Source organism: Taudactylus pleione, unplaced genomic scaffold, assembly GCF_031769625.1.
Source record: "Taudactylus pleione unplaced genomic scaffold, aTauple2 ptg000201l, whole genome shotgun sequence".
Lineage (NCBI taxonomy): Eukaryota > Metazoa > Chordata > Amphibia > Anura > Myobatrachidae > Taudactylus > Taudactylus pleione.
The window spans coordinates 13,204,440-13,220,789 of NW_028284603.1; the positions used below are offsets into that span (position 1 = coordinate 13,204,440).

Consider the following 16,350-nt stretch of genomic DNA (forward strand, 5'->3'; position numbering starts at 1 on the left):
TACACACTGTACAATAACATAGAATTACACACAGTACAATAACATAGACTTACACACAGTACAATAAGCTATAAACTTACACCCAGTACAATGACATATAGACTTACACCCAGTACAATGACATATAGACTACCATACAATACAGTACAATTACATATAGACTACCATACAATACAGTACAATATCATACACTTACACACAGTACAATTACATATAGATTACACACAGTACAATAACATAGACTTACACACCGTACAATAACATAGAATTACACACAGTACAACAACATAGAATTACACACCGTACAATACCATATACGACTTACACACAGTACAACATAGACTTACACACAGTACAATAACATAGACTTACACTCAGTACAATAACATAGACTTACACACAGTACAATAACATAGACTTACAGTACAATAACAGACTTACACACAGTACAATAACATAGACTTACAGTACAATAACATAGACTTACAGTACAATAACAGACTTACACTCAGTACAATAACATAGACTTACAGTACAATAACATAGACTTACACTCAGTACAATAACATAGACTTACACCCAGTACAATACCATATACGACTTACATACAGTACAATAACATAGACTTACACTCAGTACAATAACATAGACTTACACTCAGTACAATAACATAGACTTACACACAGTACAATAACATAGACTTACAGTACAATAACAGACTTACACTCAGTACAATAACATAGACTTACACACAGTACAATAACATAGACTTACACCCAGTACAATACCATATACGACTTACATACAGTACAATAACATAGACTTACACACAGTACAATAACATAGACTTGCACTCAGTACAATAACATATACGACTTACACCCAGTACAATAACATAGACTTACACCCAGTACAATAATATAGACTTACACCCAGTACAATACCATATAGACTTACACACCATATGTAGAACATGCATACTGTATGTATCACTTTCATTAATAGGTTAAAAAACTAGTTTGTTTTCTGATGGGATTAAGGCCCTCATTCAGAGCCGTACGCTCTGAGCAGAGCGCACGCTCTGCATGAGGGCCGGGCTCCATTTTCATGGAGCGTCCTCCTGGACGCTCGTATAGCTGTGGGTCACCACCCACAGGCTATACGAGCGTGCATTTTGATGGCCGCGATGGTCGTGACCATCGCGACCATCGATATTGCGAGCCGGAGCCTGCGGTTGAGGTTTTCAACCGCAAGCTCCGGAGTGATTTTGGCTCTATCAGAGCCAAAATCACTCCCACTGACATCACTAGTGATGTCAGTGGGCCGGCTTCTGACGGGAGGCGTTCCCGTGGGAACGCCCCCGTCAGGGAGGCACGCCCCCGGCACGCCCACCAAAGGGGGCGTGCTGTCAATCAACATTGACAGCACGCCCCCTTTGATCGGACACAACGAGCGAAGGAAAGTCCTTCGCTCGTCGTGTCTGGCGCATGCGCACGACGGAGCTCCCTCCGTCGTGCGCATGCTCAGTGCAGACCATCGACCCACTTGCGAGCGGACAGCCGCTCGCGAGTGGGTCTGAATCAGGCCCTAAGTTATAAAAAATTACTTCCCTAATGCTTTCTTAAAGATTTAATGGGTGAGCTCCTAAATTATATTGATTTGATGTTATTTCGGTTGTATATTCTGTCTGGCAAGTGTCATTTCAATAATAAAGCTATTTTAGGTATTTATTTTTTTATTTTAATAGACTGTAACAGAAGCAGAGTGGTATAAGGAAGACTTATCAATGAGTAAATCATCAGAACGTTACCTAAAGCACACCGTACAGGTAAATGATTCACTATTATACTAAAATAATCCTTGGAAATCGTAAAGATTATGGTTGAAAATTGATGTAGTCATAAAGTTGACATTTATTCATAATGTCGACAACACAGTGTCAACAGTTTTTATGTAGACATAGTTGAAATGTCGACATTGAACATGTCGGTATATGCAGAATGTCAACATTCTCACAATGTTTACATGTGAAATGTCAACGTTCTCCAGTGACCAGAAGGTTAGGGTTAGGACGCGGCAGCAGAGGGTTAGGGTCTTACTACGGGACTAGGGGGTTGGTTAGGGGAGGGGAGGGTTAGGCACTATGGGGAGAGTTAGGGTTAGCGTTAGTCACCGCCGGAAGTGCTGCAGGATCCTCCAAAAGTAATCAGGATGTCACCACCGGATACAGAAGTGGACCCAGGTTCCTCCATCAAGCCTGGGCCCGAGTAATTAGCTTTCCCTCCCTCTCCGCACCTCTACTTACCAGGGGCGCCGAGAGGGAGGGGGAGCGGGTACAGATTGCCCGGGCTTCCTGAGGGGCCCGGCGGGGGCCCGGGTCCAGCGACGCTCCCCCCCTCACAGCAGCCCAGCACACAGCAGTCTCCTATGCCTGTGCGGGGGGGCTTTGCGCCCCCCCTCCCCAGCGCGCAGAGCCGCAAAATCTTTTTTCTTTTCTCGGCTAGGGGGCGTGGCCACACCTTCCCGATTAGGCCACGCCCCCTATTACCGGGGCCCGACACGGCTCTTGGCGGGCCTGCTGCTTACACCTTAAGAGATGTAACTGGGCTGTGATGGGGCTTTCTCTCACAGCAAAGTTCAGTGAGGGCGTGTTGATGTAACTTCGGGCTGTGCAGAGTTGGATAATCCTTTAGATTGTATGTTCTCACGAGCAGGGCCCTCGTCCCTTTTGTGCTTTTCTATCCCTCACTAATACCACCATCTCCTCTCTGCCAACAATGGCACCAAACCTTTGGATATGGCCAATTTGGGTCCCGTGACTGTAAAGGTGCGTACACACTGGGCGATAAAGTGGACAACTTAACGATATCGTTATTGTTCAGTCGTCCACTTTATCGTCCATTTTTAACCCCAAAAAGATGAACGATGACGACGACGCGCGTTCCCGCGATTCGTTCGTCATCATTGTTCATCGGGCTGACATGCAGGCCAACCTGACGAGATCAGGGAATGGGGGAGAGAGCCCGGCGCTGAACGATATCGTTAATGATATCGTTCAGCAGCTGTGCTCAATGTCATGAACGACATTGAGCACAGCCTGCCAGGGACACACTACACGATATCGCTCAGGGAGCATATCGTGTAGTGTGTACCCACCATTAGTCATGTTGTTTGTGGGGGTTTTTTTGCGTTTATACTGTTCCTGTTTATGAACTCTGTAAGGCACTGCGGACCCCTTGTGGCACCATATAAATAAAGGATAGTAGTAACTACTCGTTTTCACTTTTCAAACATAACTTTTGCAGCTAGTTTAGGCTGGTGCACACTGTTGATGATGAAGAAGATGATTAGTATAAACCAAGCATGTGGATTGGCGTCGTGTGCAGCCCAAAATGTGTCCAACTCTGCATACAGCCATTTTTCTTTCCACGCAGGCACACATAGGTCTGTTTTCTGGCCCATTGTGTTTTACCTTTACATTTAAGATTTATGTTATTGTTTTTAACAATTGCTATACCTTTAGAAAGAGTTTACATTTCTCCATGGCCCATAAATGACATGAAATTAAAAATAAATTGACTTCCTCTAGCAATAGAGTTAGACTTTTTACCAGTTTCATTGTGCTTTCCAGCTACTTTGATCACTAAAACATGCCTATCTTGCAATAAACTGTATAACTGTGCTAAAAGTTAATCCCCTTCCCTGCAGGGGTTTGAATTGCATCGAAGCTGCATCTAACATGTAAGGGGTTAAGATTTAGAAGCCTTATTAGAAAAATACCCTTGTATATTATTCTTGTGTAAGGCCGTTTTTGCTCGGAGTATCAGAAAGTACAAGTATTAGTGGGTGGGGTATGAAATGCCGACGCCCGGGAAGGCGTCTGACTAAATCCCGGCGCCGCAAGTCTGAACGCTCGAAATCCTGACTGGGGCTGGTAAGAACCCTAACCCTCCCCTCTCCTCCCTCTAACCCTCCTTTACTGGTGCCTAACCCTAACCTCCTTCCTGGTGGTGCCTAACCCTAACCTCCCCCCGGGGGTGCCTAACCCTAACCTCCCCACACCCTAAACCTAACCCTCCTGGGGTGGTGCCTAACCCTAACCTCCCTCACGGGTGCCTAAACCTAACCCCCTCTCCCTGCACCCTAAACCTAACCCCCCCCCCCCCCCATGGCTAAGCGCTAACACTGCCAGGCTTACCTGCATTCGGGAAGCCATCCGTCTACATATTGGCGTCGGAATTTAGACGGGCGTCGGGATTTCGACGCCTGTCTTTAGTCTCGCGCCGTTACTTTAGACAGACGGCCTCCCGGCTGTTGGCATTTTTACTGTATCCCGTATTAGTAGATTTATGCCATTTTATGACTTGCTACAGTGAACTTCATTAAATTTAACAAGCACAATAAAATAAAAAATGTGATAATGCATCACTGACTACGATTCCTTGACCTACAGCTCTGTTGCACATGCTTGCCATATTTATACCACCTACCTAGTCTTGTTACCGGTTACCATTCTGTGGCTGAGCAGTGTTAACTTACATTTATTTTATTTTTCTATAAACATTCGCTTATTTATTATGTTTTGTATTTTTTTAATACAAGTTGATGTCTTAATTTTAAATGAAATTTAATTGAATGCAGAAACTATAAATGATACCTTTTTGGTTTAAAATCACACATGCAATTAAATCACCAACTTGTAAGTGCACTAAATTATTGATAAATAGTAATGAATGCAGACTTTCTAATAAAGGACAATCAACGTATTTATTGTCATTCTTATTATTATTATTCATTGTTCTGCTACATAGTGCTTTTATTCTCACAGCTGACATTTATACACAGGAGAGAAGCTGGGAAAAGAGGCTTCAGCAGGGGCATGGCAGTAATGTAGACAGGCTGTGCCGCCAAGCAGAGGAACAGATACGTCTTTATAAACAGAGCCTGCCCAAGTCAGGTGAACATTTATTTTTTATATATTCCAAACCCATCTCCAGGAGTAAGTTCTTTGTCGTGTAGTGAAATAAAACTTAATCTTCTAAAACAGACAAGTGGAGGTATTACCCATGGCAACCAATCAGATTATGTCTGTTATTGTCTAGGATGCAAAAAAGAAATGATAGCTGCAATCGGATTGGTTGCTATAGGCAACACCTCCATTTTTCATTTTTAGAAACTTAGAGGTAGATTTAATAAGGATCAATGAAATTTGTCATCCAATCTATATTAAACACTGACTAAACATAAATGTAAGTTGATTCAAAATGAAAAGATCAGCAATTTATATTTGTGTTCCTATGTTAACAGGAATTAGCGTTTTCTACTTCAGGGTCCATAGGGGGTCCACAGGGTTGACCTTGGGGTATAGGTTGGGAACCAAATCCGGGCACCACGCAGTTAAAGCTTTTAGCTCCCAGGATGCACTGGGTCCACTCTCCCTATAACCCCACCCCCAAGCCAGAGGCACCTCAGTTTAAGTTGGTGCCCGGCCGGAGTCGGGTCACCGTTAGCGCAGGGGGAGCTGATTAGCAGCCCCTAAGCTTATTTTATTTTTTTAGGGACAAAGTTTTTTCCATGGACTTTGGACTCTTCAGAGCGGCAGCGTCGGACTGTCCATAGGACGTCTAAGCTGCCGCTCCGTCACCCCGCTGGCGCTGAGACGCCAGTACAGATCTGGGGATCTCAGCGGGACCCCAGAGTCTGTACTAGCCGGACTCTGTGGGCGCCCAGGACTGCTGCCGGATCCACGGGGAGCAGGTAAGGTCGCGGATCACCGCTTGCGGTGATCCGCGCATTTCAAATGCAGTCCTGTGCCTCCGGTCTCAGGGGACAGACCGGAGGCGCCGGCAGTGGCGGCGGGCCCCCCATACCCCGTGTGTCCACTAGACCACCAGGGACTTAACGATCGGTGCAGGGAGCCGGCGTCCCGGGGGTTAATAGCCGGCCAGGGGAGGCAGCCTTCCCTGTTACAGCGGCTCCTCCCCTCAGCTCAGCGCGCCTTTCAGTATCCATAGTCTGCCGTCGCTGAGCTGCTTCCTCCGCGGGCCACGCTTCTTCTGAGGTCTCCAGCGGCCATTTTATCTCTGTGGTGCAGCAGAAATCTCTGGAGATGGCAGTGAGTCCAGTCCCCCTGCGTACCTCACCATCAGGTCAGTGTACACAGCGCTGTAGCCTTCCCAGACACTGAATCTGGGCAGTTGAATGCAGTGTAATAGTGCAGTATATTATATGACATGTTTATGTATATATGTATATATCTGCATTGTATGTGACTTATGCTAGTGCTGACTGTACTTTATTCTCTCACCTGTCAGTGTATATCTATCCCTTTTCTTTATCTGCCCTAATACAGCTGTACTTAGGGTGGTTCTGAGACCTCACATTTATATACTTGTTAATATTTGTGTGGTTTGTCACATACTGTTGCGTGCTGCACGTTGCCATATTTTAGATGGAACTGTGTGTTGCATACGCTGAAAATGGGTCCCTGCAGCTAATTTTTGGCATCAGTCAGGACCAGTATAGTGCTGCTTAATATTTCCGCCAAGATTGGTCAGATATGTCTGACCAGGAGATAGAGCGTTATACTGCACCCATTTTTACTATCCTGCAAGTCATGTGCTGCAGGTGTTAGTGCGGAGGATTTGACTCATAAAGGGTTCTGTATGTGGCGTCATCTGGTGCTGGCCTCTTTCACGACCCCCTTGGGCGGTTTGTTTTCTCGGGATCCTCTCAATTGAGGATCGCCGGGCGGGCCCCATTGTTGTACCTCACTTGGGGTTACTTCACCATACTGCCCTTTTCATCTCAGGGTATCTCGCAGCTTCTTGCACTCTTCCCCTGTGACACAGACTACCGCTCCCTGCAGGGGTTTTTCGCAGTATATGAATTCCCCCTGGTGCCACAATAGTCTGTCATTCCCCTTGCAGGGATTACCACAACAGCCACCCTGGGTGGATGTCGTTTTCTACGAAACGCTAATTGGCGTGGTTGACGCCCTGTGGTTACTTCCCAGTTGGCTCTGCCGTGAACTGGGTACTGTTCGGGGCTCTTTCCCTCTTACACGGGGGGAAGCCTATTTCAGGTATTATTATCCCTGCTTTAGGGCTGGTAGCAGGTCCATTCTGGTTAGAGTGAATGTTGACCTGCACCTGTATCATACACCCTCAGTATTGCGTGCCTTCGGGTTCCCTGTTGCTGACTAGCGGGTGGATCGCATAGCGGGACTCTGGCTGTTGCCAGATAGGAGGTGTTACAACAGTGTTTGGCCTCCTGTCCCAAATTCCCTGAGGGTCATCACGAGCCCCTCCTGGGGGGGATGGGCGTGTTACTCGTCTGATTACAGACGTTACTACGCCTCCCATTCCTGCGTGGTCGGATTCTTCGGATCCGTAGGTGGTAACTCTGCCTGAAATCAGTATACTTGCTTTCAGGAGTTGTTACCCATCCTACCATGGCTATAGCATGGTTGGTTAATACTATTGCATATTGGGTTGATGCATTTGTAACGTTTTTTCCCCTCCAACACGTCGGGGGTTCAAATGTATTTGGTCGCTCACGTAATATATGCTGTTGTCATAGGTGGAAATGCCTATATTGGATACCAGTCTCCTAACTTTCAGAGTTCCGGCTGCGACTGTATCCTCCGTAATACCCTATGGCTGCGCTCTGGGAATGCAGAGGTGCAGATACCATCTTTAGGGTTGATATTGTTTGGTCCTGACCTTGACAAGATTGTAGTAACATTGGCAGTATTACTAACGACAAGTTTACCGCTTTCAGCTATGCCCACTACAAGGCCTCAGACTAAGTCTGTTAAGTCTTTTTTGTCCTCTGGGTCAGCCTAAAGGTCTGTTTCTTCGTAGACTGTCGGCATCTACAAGGGCCGACATATCCAGTACCGAGCAGGCCTGGACTGCCAGCCGATCCTGCTTCTGAACCTACGGATATCTCTTCAGCCTGACGGGACAGGCCTACAACTGGGAGATACCGATTTTCTCAGTTCGCCCGGTATTAGTGTCAAGTTGCCGCGGCTACGTGGGTAGGAGGGTACGCCCTCTTTACAAGGGCCTTACAGATCCAGAAAGCTATGCAGTTGTTGCGGTAAGCGGAGCTAATTAGGCCATCCCCACTATCTCAGTGAGGGACTGGTTGTTCTGCTTTCTTTCTGGTGCGATGGCTGAATGGTCCTCTTTGGCCTATTCTCTGTCTCAATTCCCTGAACCAGTTCCTAAAGCTACCTGGGCTCAGGAGGAAATCCCTATGCTCCATCATACGATGTTTGGAACCTGGGGACTTTATGGTATCACTGGATATACAGGACGCGTGCCTACGGGTACTTACAGAGACCTTTCCTCAGCATGGGCTGAGGTTTGCTGTATCACAGCAACACTTACAATTTTTCGGGCTCTGCCTGTTGGGACTGTCCTCAGCCCCACAGGGGTTTACCAGCGTTTTGGATTTTCTGACAGTTCTTCTGTTCAGTATATCCCAATGCTCCTGTACCTGGACGGCCTCCTGCTCTTAGCGGGATCACCGGGGTACTTTACGGCCAGGTCAAGATGACTGTGGCTTCTTCAGGGTGCAGACGTTTAATCAACGGGGAAAAAGTCCTCCCTGCATCCCTCTCTGGGTATTCTTCATCTAGGATCCCTGCTGGATTCTCAGAATCTGAGAATTCTTCTGGCGTAAGACGGAATCTCCTCTCTTCCATTAGGAGTACATGGTTGTCTGCGCAGTCGACAGATGTCTTTACACTCTGGGATGCATGGTGGAATGGGCTCAGTTCCATTCCAGGCCTTTCCATAAATGGCTCATCTCCAGATGGAACGAGTTTTTTCTGTCGGATAACTGATCAAACGATGATGCTCTCTCCGGAGGCAAGTCGGTCCCTGTCCGGGTGGCTATGGCCATCTCGTCCAGGGTTTTCTTTGCTATGGACAGTGTCTGGATCGAATCCTTTTCAGTGCAGTTGGACGTCTGTCGATTCCACCCTGTCAATTAACTTACTCTGGCATAACTCTTGTTTCCCGGTGAACCTGAAAAGGTTCAGTCCGACAGGGTCAGGACAGTGGCTTCCTTTTTAGCAACACTGTTCGTTGGGTGGCAATGACAGGTATGTCACATATTCGGACATAGTCCGAGGGTCTCCTCCCGACCATCTCGGCAGCGTTCATTTCAGGAGCTCTCCATTGGGAAGCGGGAGTCCTCAGCCGTCACGACGTGCATCCCGGGGACTAGTCTCTTCCCCAAGAGAGGTTTCATCTCCTGGTGAGCAGGGGGGGCCCCCCTGAGGTGACCCTCATGGCCTTCTGACTTTATCACACTATGGTGTTACAGTCCAGCTCTGGGGATTCTGAAGCAACCTTCAGCGACTCTTTGTCGGTGAAGTGGTCCTTCCACTTTGTGTACCTGTGTTCTCCGGTCTCCCTTCTTCCTCGAGGTCTTTGGAAGTGTTTTCAATCGAGACGGAGATGCTTTCCTGCTGGTGGCTCCTGATTGCCCCAGATGTCAGGGGTACTTGGATCTTCGGAGTCTCTACATCGATACTCCATCCCTGATGCTTCACTGCCCGGACCTGTTGTCTCAGGGTCCTTGGTTTTGCCTTGGACCTGGGTCGTTTGTCTTTGACTGTGTCCTTACAGTGGTCTTACGGCTTCCCTGGCTTTGTCATCGTTGGAATGATTAGAGCACATGGATCAGCTTTTGCTGGGACCTACCACAAACTGTGGCAGCCATAAATCTTATGGTATTGTACCTGTCGATACAATCCTCCGGTGTCCAGGATTTCCAGATATTCTGGCATTCCTTCCGGCTGGCTTGGGTTTCACACTTGGCCTGGTCTTCCTGACAGTGCGGATCTCTACACTGTCAGTATGGTTAAGATATGGAATTGCTCCACTGTGGTATCCAGTTCATCCTTTGGAGTGTTTTCTTGATTATGCCTCCATTTGTCCTCCCTAGGGACTCCTTGGGAGTAAGTAGTGGTTCTTCGTTACCTCCGGGGACAGTCAATGGAACCGCTGGTTGTGATAGCCATTACATGGTCTATTGCTTAGGCTCTCTCTTTCTCTCAGGGTGTTTATATCAACCAGGAGAGTGTCTGAATTGGGAGCGTTCTCATGTGGCTCCCTCTTCTGGAGGGCATCATGTCAGGGTGGGAGTTGCTCTCGCCCTGTGTTTCTTCTTAGTGGTTTTCAGGTTCCATATTATTCTGGAACTTATGGTACGGCCATTCTGTCCCCAGTCCTCTCGGCTGGTGTGGCCTCATTGACTGTGGTCTGGCCTCTTTGGATTTATGTGATCCGTTCAGGTTCCTTACGGAAATCGGACTCCTTATTGGTGGTCTGAGATTTCTGGTTTTCACAGGAAAGGATGGCCGGCCTATAACCAAATGTTGGCTGGATGGCCTCGTAGGTCTTCCTCAGGGGCCTACCCATGGGTAGGCCTTCCTGTTGTTGATGCTTGTTTTTTCTCGGGCCATGTGACCCTCGTGTGCGGCTCGCTGTGGCGCCTCGGCTGTTTTGCCTTACTAGGTGGCCACGTGGTCTTCTGTCCACACCTTTTTAAGGTTCTAGGCATTGGTTTCCTTTGCCTCTCAGGATGCTTCCTTTTTGGCGACGGATTCTCCTCTCAGCACAGGAGCGTCCCCACCCTTGGTTGAACTGCTTTGGGACATCCCCAAGGTCAACCCTGTGGACCCCCTATGGACCCTGAAGTAGAAAACAAGAGATATGGTAAGAACTTACCTTTGTTATCTCTGTTTCTACGAAGTCCATAGGGTCCACAGGGCGCCCGCCCTGACGCACCTGGCTTCATATGGGCTGTGTGGCTGGTCACCGGTTTTCCGTCTCCCATTTCTGTGAGTATGGTTATTGAGTGTTCCAGTTTTCTCTCTCTTTTTCTCTCCTCCTCCGGCCTTTGGCTACTTACAAACTGAGGTGCCTCTGGCTTGGGGGTGGGGTTATAGGGAGAGTGGACCCAGTGCATCCTGGGAGCTAAAAGCTTTAACTGCGTGGTGCCCGGATTTGGTTCCCAACCTATACCCCAAGGTCAACCCTGTGGACCCTATGGACTTCGTAGAAACAGAGATAACAAAGGTAAGTTCTTACCATATCTCTTGTTTTATTCATGTATCCTTGTCAGTCAGCAACTGCCATCTGTAAATCTCCAAAAACATTGTGCCTTATTTCCGAATGCAGGGGTGCCAGTGCGTTGGGATGTCGTTGCAGGGGCGTGCATAAATTAGCCACTGTGATACCAGACGCATCCTGAGACCTCATAGCATGTGCTGAAGTGAGCAGTTCCTGAGTGAGGTCTGAGCTGCCTCAACTGTGCGTATGGGTCCGATGTTACTCGATGTTACCGATTGTTTCGCTATGTTGCCCTAGTATACGGATGCGAGTAAGGGGAAGTGGGCGTCCTTATGTCAGGCCGCGATCGCAATGCGAATGCAAACATTTACATATCACCGCTGATATTAGCAACTGCGTGTAAGCAGAATTGTGATCCGTAGTGAATCAGGCCCGGTGTCCCTTCTTTTTTGTGCATATTATCATGTTTAAAACCATAGATCGCCGAGCAGCTAAAATATTCAAGGACCTATTCACTGGAAAATGCGATATGGCCCAAAAAATTAGCATTCCTCATCGAGCCCGTTCCAGTGTAAGCTAAAAAGTAAAGTCCTTCGGATCTCTCTCTCTGTAAAAGTTATGGCATTGTAATCTATAGACTACAATAGCTAATGCCATTGTTACCTATAGGCAGGGCCAGATTAGCAATGGGTCAGATAGAGCTGCAGCTCCAGGCCTCCACATAAAAGGAGACCCATCAAGGCAACATAATGATGATGTCCAGCTGCCTAGCTGGCCACACAGTCGGTCATAAATCAAGTATTAAATTAGTTTTTCTAGTTTTCTCACTAAATTATGCAATATTTCTATTTTAATGTATGTAGGGAGACAGTGGGGCTGATAGTGTAGGGGGTGTACACACCCTTGTGACTATGGCATCACCCACACAGCACTGGTCACAGCGCCTCGCCTTCTCAGTATAGGCCCTTGAACATTTCCAGCCCCAGGCCCATGTGGCCCTTAATCCAGCCCTGGCTACAGGGGCCAAGCTTGGTAAATTCTCCAATATCGCAGACACCATAGAAACCTCTTGCGCCTATTAAGAAAAGTTTATTGGAACACCATGATAACAAGTCGTACAAGGTGCATTTGCAGACATAGTAACATATCACAAAGAAACTAATACATCCAATTCCAGTAATAAGGACTCACAATGCGGCTGTGAATAGTTATACATTCTACATGGAAAATAGATTAATAATACAGTTCTTGTGAAAGGAACAGTAAGCTCTCGTCTTAAAGCAAAAGATAAAATTGTAAAACAACTTTTCCTGTTATTCGATCTCTCTAAAAAAATATACCACTCGGTGATATTCATCGAAAAAACCTTAAAAAGAAATAATTAAGGAGCGTGGCCGTGGGATCAAGAAGACAAGGGGGAGGAAAGGAAGGTGAAGTTCCCTTAAAAATCCAACCGAATCAGAGGGTCCTCCAATATCATCCGAAGACAGTACCATTGGGTTCGTTTCAGTGACTCGTGAATTCTATGCCTCTGATACAAGGGTCAAGGTCCCAATACAACTTTCCCAAGTTTGAAAACATTTCTTTCTCTAGAATGGTTTCGATCCAGTCCATCAAATACGTAGAAGAGCTTTTCCTTAAAAAGTCGCAATGTTGGGGGTGTGGCATCGATCCATGTCTGAAGTACACCCTAACGGGCCACAGCACTAATAATAAGTAGAAGTCTTCTGCAACCCCTCGCCACTCACTGACCTTCCGGATGTGCTCTAGGGCATATTTCCTCACTTGCAGCCAAAAGATTCTCAGGAGAGGACAATTCCAAAAATAATGATACAAGTCAGCCACAGAGGATTGACAGCGAGGGCAAGAGGCCAAAGTAGACATGCCTGCTTGAAACTGGCAATGCGGGGAGAAGTATGCTTTGTGAAAAAATATTCAAAAACATTTCTTGATATTGAATGGCAGAAAGTAGGTTACGTGATAGGTGAAGTGTTTTAATACAGTAAGAGTAACGCATGATAAAGCGGATCACCTGCACCCACCTACTCACCCCGGTGCGTACCCCCTCATGCTGCATTGGTCATCGTAGGAATGAATAGTGGATCGATATTGCCTTTCTAGAAGCCGGCTCCGAAAGAAGCATAACATTTAGAGCATTGTCCCAATCTCTTGTGTCTATAACAGAGGGATCTCTTGATACATAAGTAGGATACTTAATTAATGCAGAAATCCTCGGAAAACTTAAATTTTTTTCAGAGGATTTTCTGAAAAAACTTTTTAATGACTGGGCACCTAATGCTGGGTACACACTAGGCGATATGTCGTCAGATCCGGCATATCGGAGCGACATATCAGGCACATCTAGTGTGTACCCGCTATGTTGCTGACGATGCGTGCTCCCGCTCGTGGTCTGCGGCATCCTCCGGCTGTGCATGCAGGTCCTACGGGGGCCATTGCTGCTCGCATCGGCAAGTGTGTATACACTTGATGTCGAGTCCCATCGCTAAAGAAGTCGAGCATCGTCTAGTGTGTACCTGGCTTAAGGATCATTAAAAAACTGTGAAAAGAAACTGAATAATGTCTGTTTTTAACAGCATAAAACTATCAGTACAGTAATACAAAAATGTGGAAGAAACAGCGCCCATTATACTATTCTGGAGGGGAGAAAATATATTGGGACAAGAGAAAGTCACCCAATCATTCAATGGATAGTAACTAGCTCATCACACATCTCCCATAATAAATATAAGTTCAGTGGAGGTGCTACCTACTACCAATAATTGACAGACAATAATCCTAACAGCAAAGGGTAGATATAATTTCATTAAAATAAAACTTTCATTCACTAAAATAATACCAATAACAATACATGTAGTGTGTTGGAACGCTGGCCAGCCCTGCCCACTCCCCGCTCCTACATGCTGTGGCTTAGGGGCACGGCGAGCATACTTACAAATAGAGACCTTCATATACACAGTATCGCATGTGCTGATCTCTAACAATCAGACTTGTACGCAGACCATAGGATCTCTGTACAAGCCTGAGTCAGGCCTATATATATATATATTCACATCTCTATTTCTTATGGCAGTCAGGGTGGAAGGTAACATACCCTTTAGCAATAATGATTGCCTTAAATCCTGTGATGGAGTAAACTGTTGAACGCCAGTCAGTTATTCGCGTTAACGTTGCATCTAGTTATGTAGGCCAAAATGAATAGGAATTTTTTAATTTCATAAGTGGACCATTTGACTTTAACTTGGTATGACCATGGCCTATTTTAGTCAGACTTTTATTTTACGTTTGGCAGTTAAATGTGTATGAAAACCTTTTGTAGAACCGCCAGAGGTTTCTAAAGTAATATTGCAAGTTTTCCATTTTGCTGTTTGATTATCAACAGCTGTCAAAAAATTAAAGCAAACAGGCTTCTCATATATATCCTTTTTTTACCAGTAACATACAAAGTTGGTCTTTTTTTTTTTGCTGTCTTTTTGACACTAACAGAGCTTTATTTAAATTAGACAGTAAGTACAGATGGTTCCGTAGCCAGAGGCAGCTTAAGTCATATTATTTATATTTATTTCCTGCTATTAAGCACCAGAAAACAGTGCGCCAAGGGCCTGATTCATTACGGATCGGAACTGCGATTCCAATAGCGATTTCGCACGCAGTCTCACTGTGATAGTATGCTAATCCATTGTGATCTCTATGCTGTCGCAGCATAACATAAGGATGCCCACTTTAACTTACACACATCCATAATGTTTAGCAAGGTTGCGAAAACATTGGTACAATCGAGTACCATCGCTACGCACACTTGCACAAGCCCTGACCTTACTCAGAAATTGCTAACTTCCGCGCACGCTATCAGGCCTCAGGCTGCGTATTGCATCGCAGTGGATAATTTATGCACTCCCCTGCAACGGCATTCAAATGCACTGGCACACCTGCGTTTCCCTGACCATCCCCCATCACCACCCACAAATGGCACTTCCTGTCAATCTCTCTGTAATGGGTCTGCGTAGCCGCTGCGATCGCAGTGGCCGGTTCGTGCACGCGCACTGCAATGTAAACACATGCGCAGTACGCAACAATCAGCAGATTGCGTGCGTATTAGCAACTGTGTTCCTTGCTGAATCAGACCCCAAGTCCGCAAATAAAATTCCACAATGGTACAGTACTCAGGCTACTGCCGCACTTTGAAGCGCAATCCGCAAAAAAAGGTTTGTGTGTTTTAAATTGTTTCTACTCACCGCTATTTTTATTATTATATTCCATATGTATATAAATGGTATTACTATGATACCAAAGAGGCAGTTTAATATCTGTCTTATTTGTTATATTAATTTGCTGCTATTAAGCACCACCAAACAACAGCGCACCAAGGGCCTGATCAGAAATGTACGCTAATGCCACCGTAGCTGGGAATTTGTATGCCGCGTCTGTGTGAAAATATGCAAATGTTACTGCAGTCTGGACTTGTATTGAGACACCCAGCGGCGGCTTCGTAAATCTAAGCGGCAGCGTACAAAGAGGCAGCATCGGTCGCAGATCAGTCGATTATCGGACTTCTCTAATGTCTCCCACTTTACAGACCTAGGAGAGGAGGGCCGGCTGCTGAGAACGGGGTAAGTAGTATGTGATTGGGGAGTCAGAGCGGAGCAGTGGGAGGTGTGATGGTACCGAGCGAGAACAGGACGGAGCAGTGAGGAGACAGGTTTGAGGCTGGACGGACCCGGTAAGGGGCGGACCATGTTGACCCAGTATATACTGGGACCAGGGGCGTCTTAAGAGAGGGAGGGCCCGTGTGCACTACCTGTGTGGGGCCCCCTCCTCTCTCCCCGGTACCTGGCAGCCGACTTATGCGGCTGGCCAGCCACCGGAGCCTTAGTAGACTCCGGGCACTAGAGTGTGCCCAGAGTCTACTGCGCATGGGCAGAATGCCACACTGCACCCATTATAGATACGCCACTTACTGGGACCCTTTACTAATATATATTTGTCTAGATCATTGATCCTAATTAGAATTCACCTACAAGGAGACTAGTATCATACCAGTGCTAGTATCAGTGGCGTGACACCCATTTTCCTGGAGACCTGTGCATGCGCAGTACACTCTGACTAGGTGCCAGGGTCCACTTACCTGCACTGCTGGCTAAAGAGGAGAGGGCCCAGACAGAGACTGCACACGGGCCTTCTCCCCTCTTTATACGCCCTGACAAGTATATATCTGTATTTCATAACCACTGGTGGCTTC

The 16,350-nt window shown here is 46.5% G+C and overlaps 1 protein-coding gene across 1 annotated transcript in view; it reads left to right on the forward strand.

Moving 5' to 3' along the window:
• LOC148518205 (uncharacterized) overlaps nucleotides 1–16,350 on the forward strand; it is a 108,481-nt gene that overhangs the window by 24,124 nt on the left and 68,007 nt on the right. Inside the window, exons 8-9 of the mRNA XM_088477509.1 lie at nucleotides 1,748–1,828; nucleotides 4,846–4,957. Of these exons, the coding sequence (XP_088333635.1) occupies nucleotides 1,748–1,828; nucleotides 4,846–4,957 (193 nt within the window). The remainder of the gene's footprint in view (nucleotides 1–1,747; nucleotides 1,829–4,845; nucleotides 4,958–16,350) is intronic.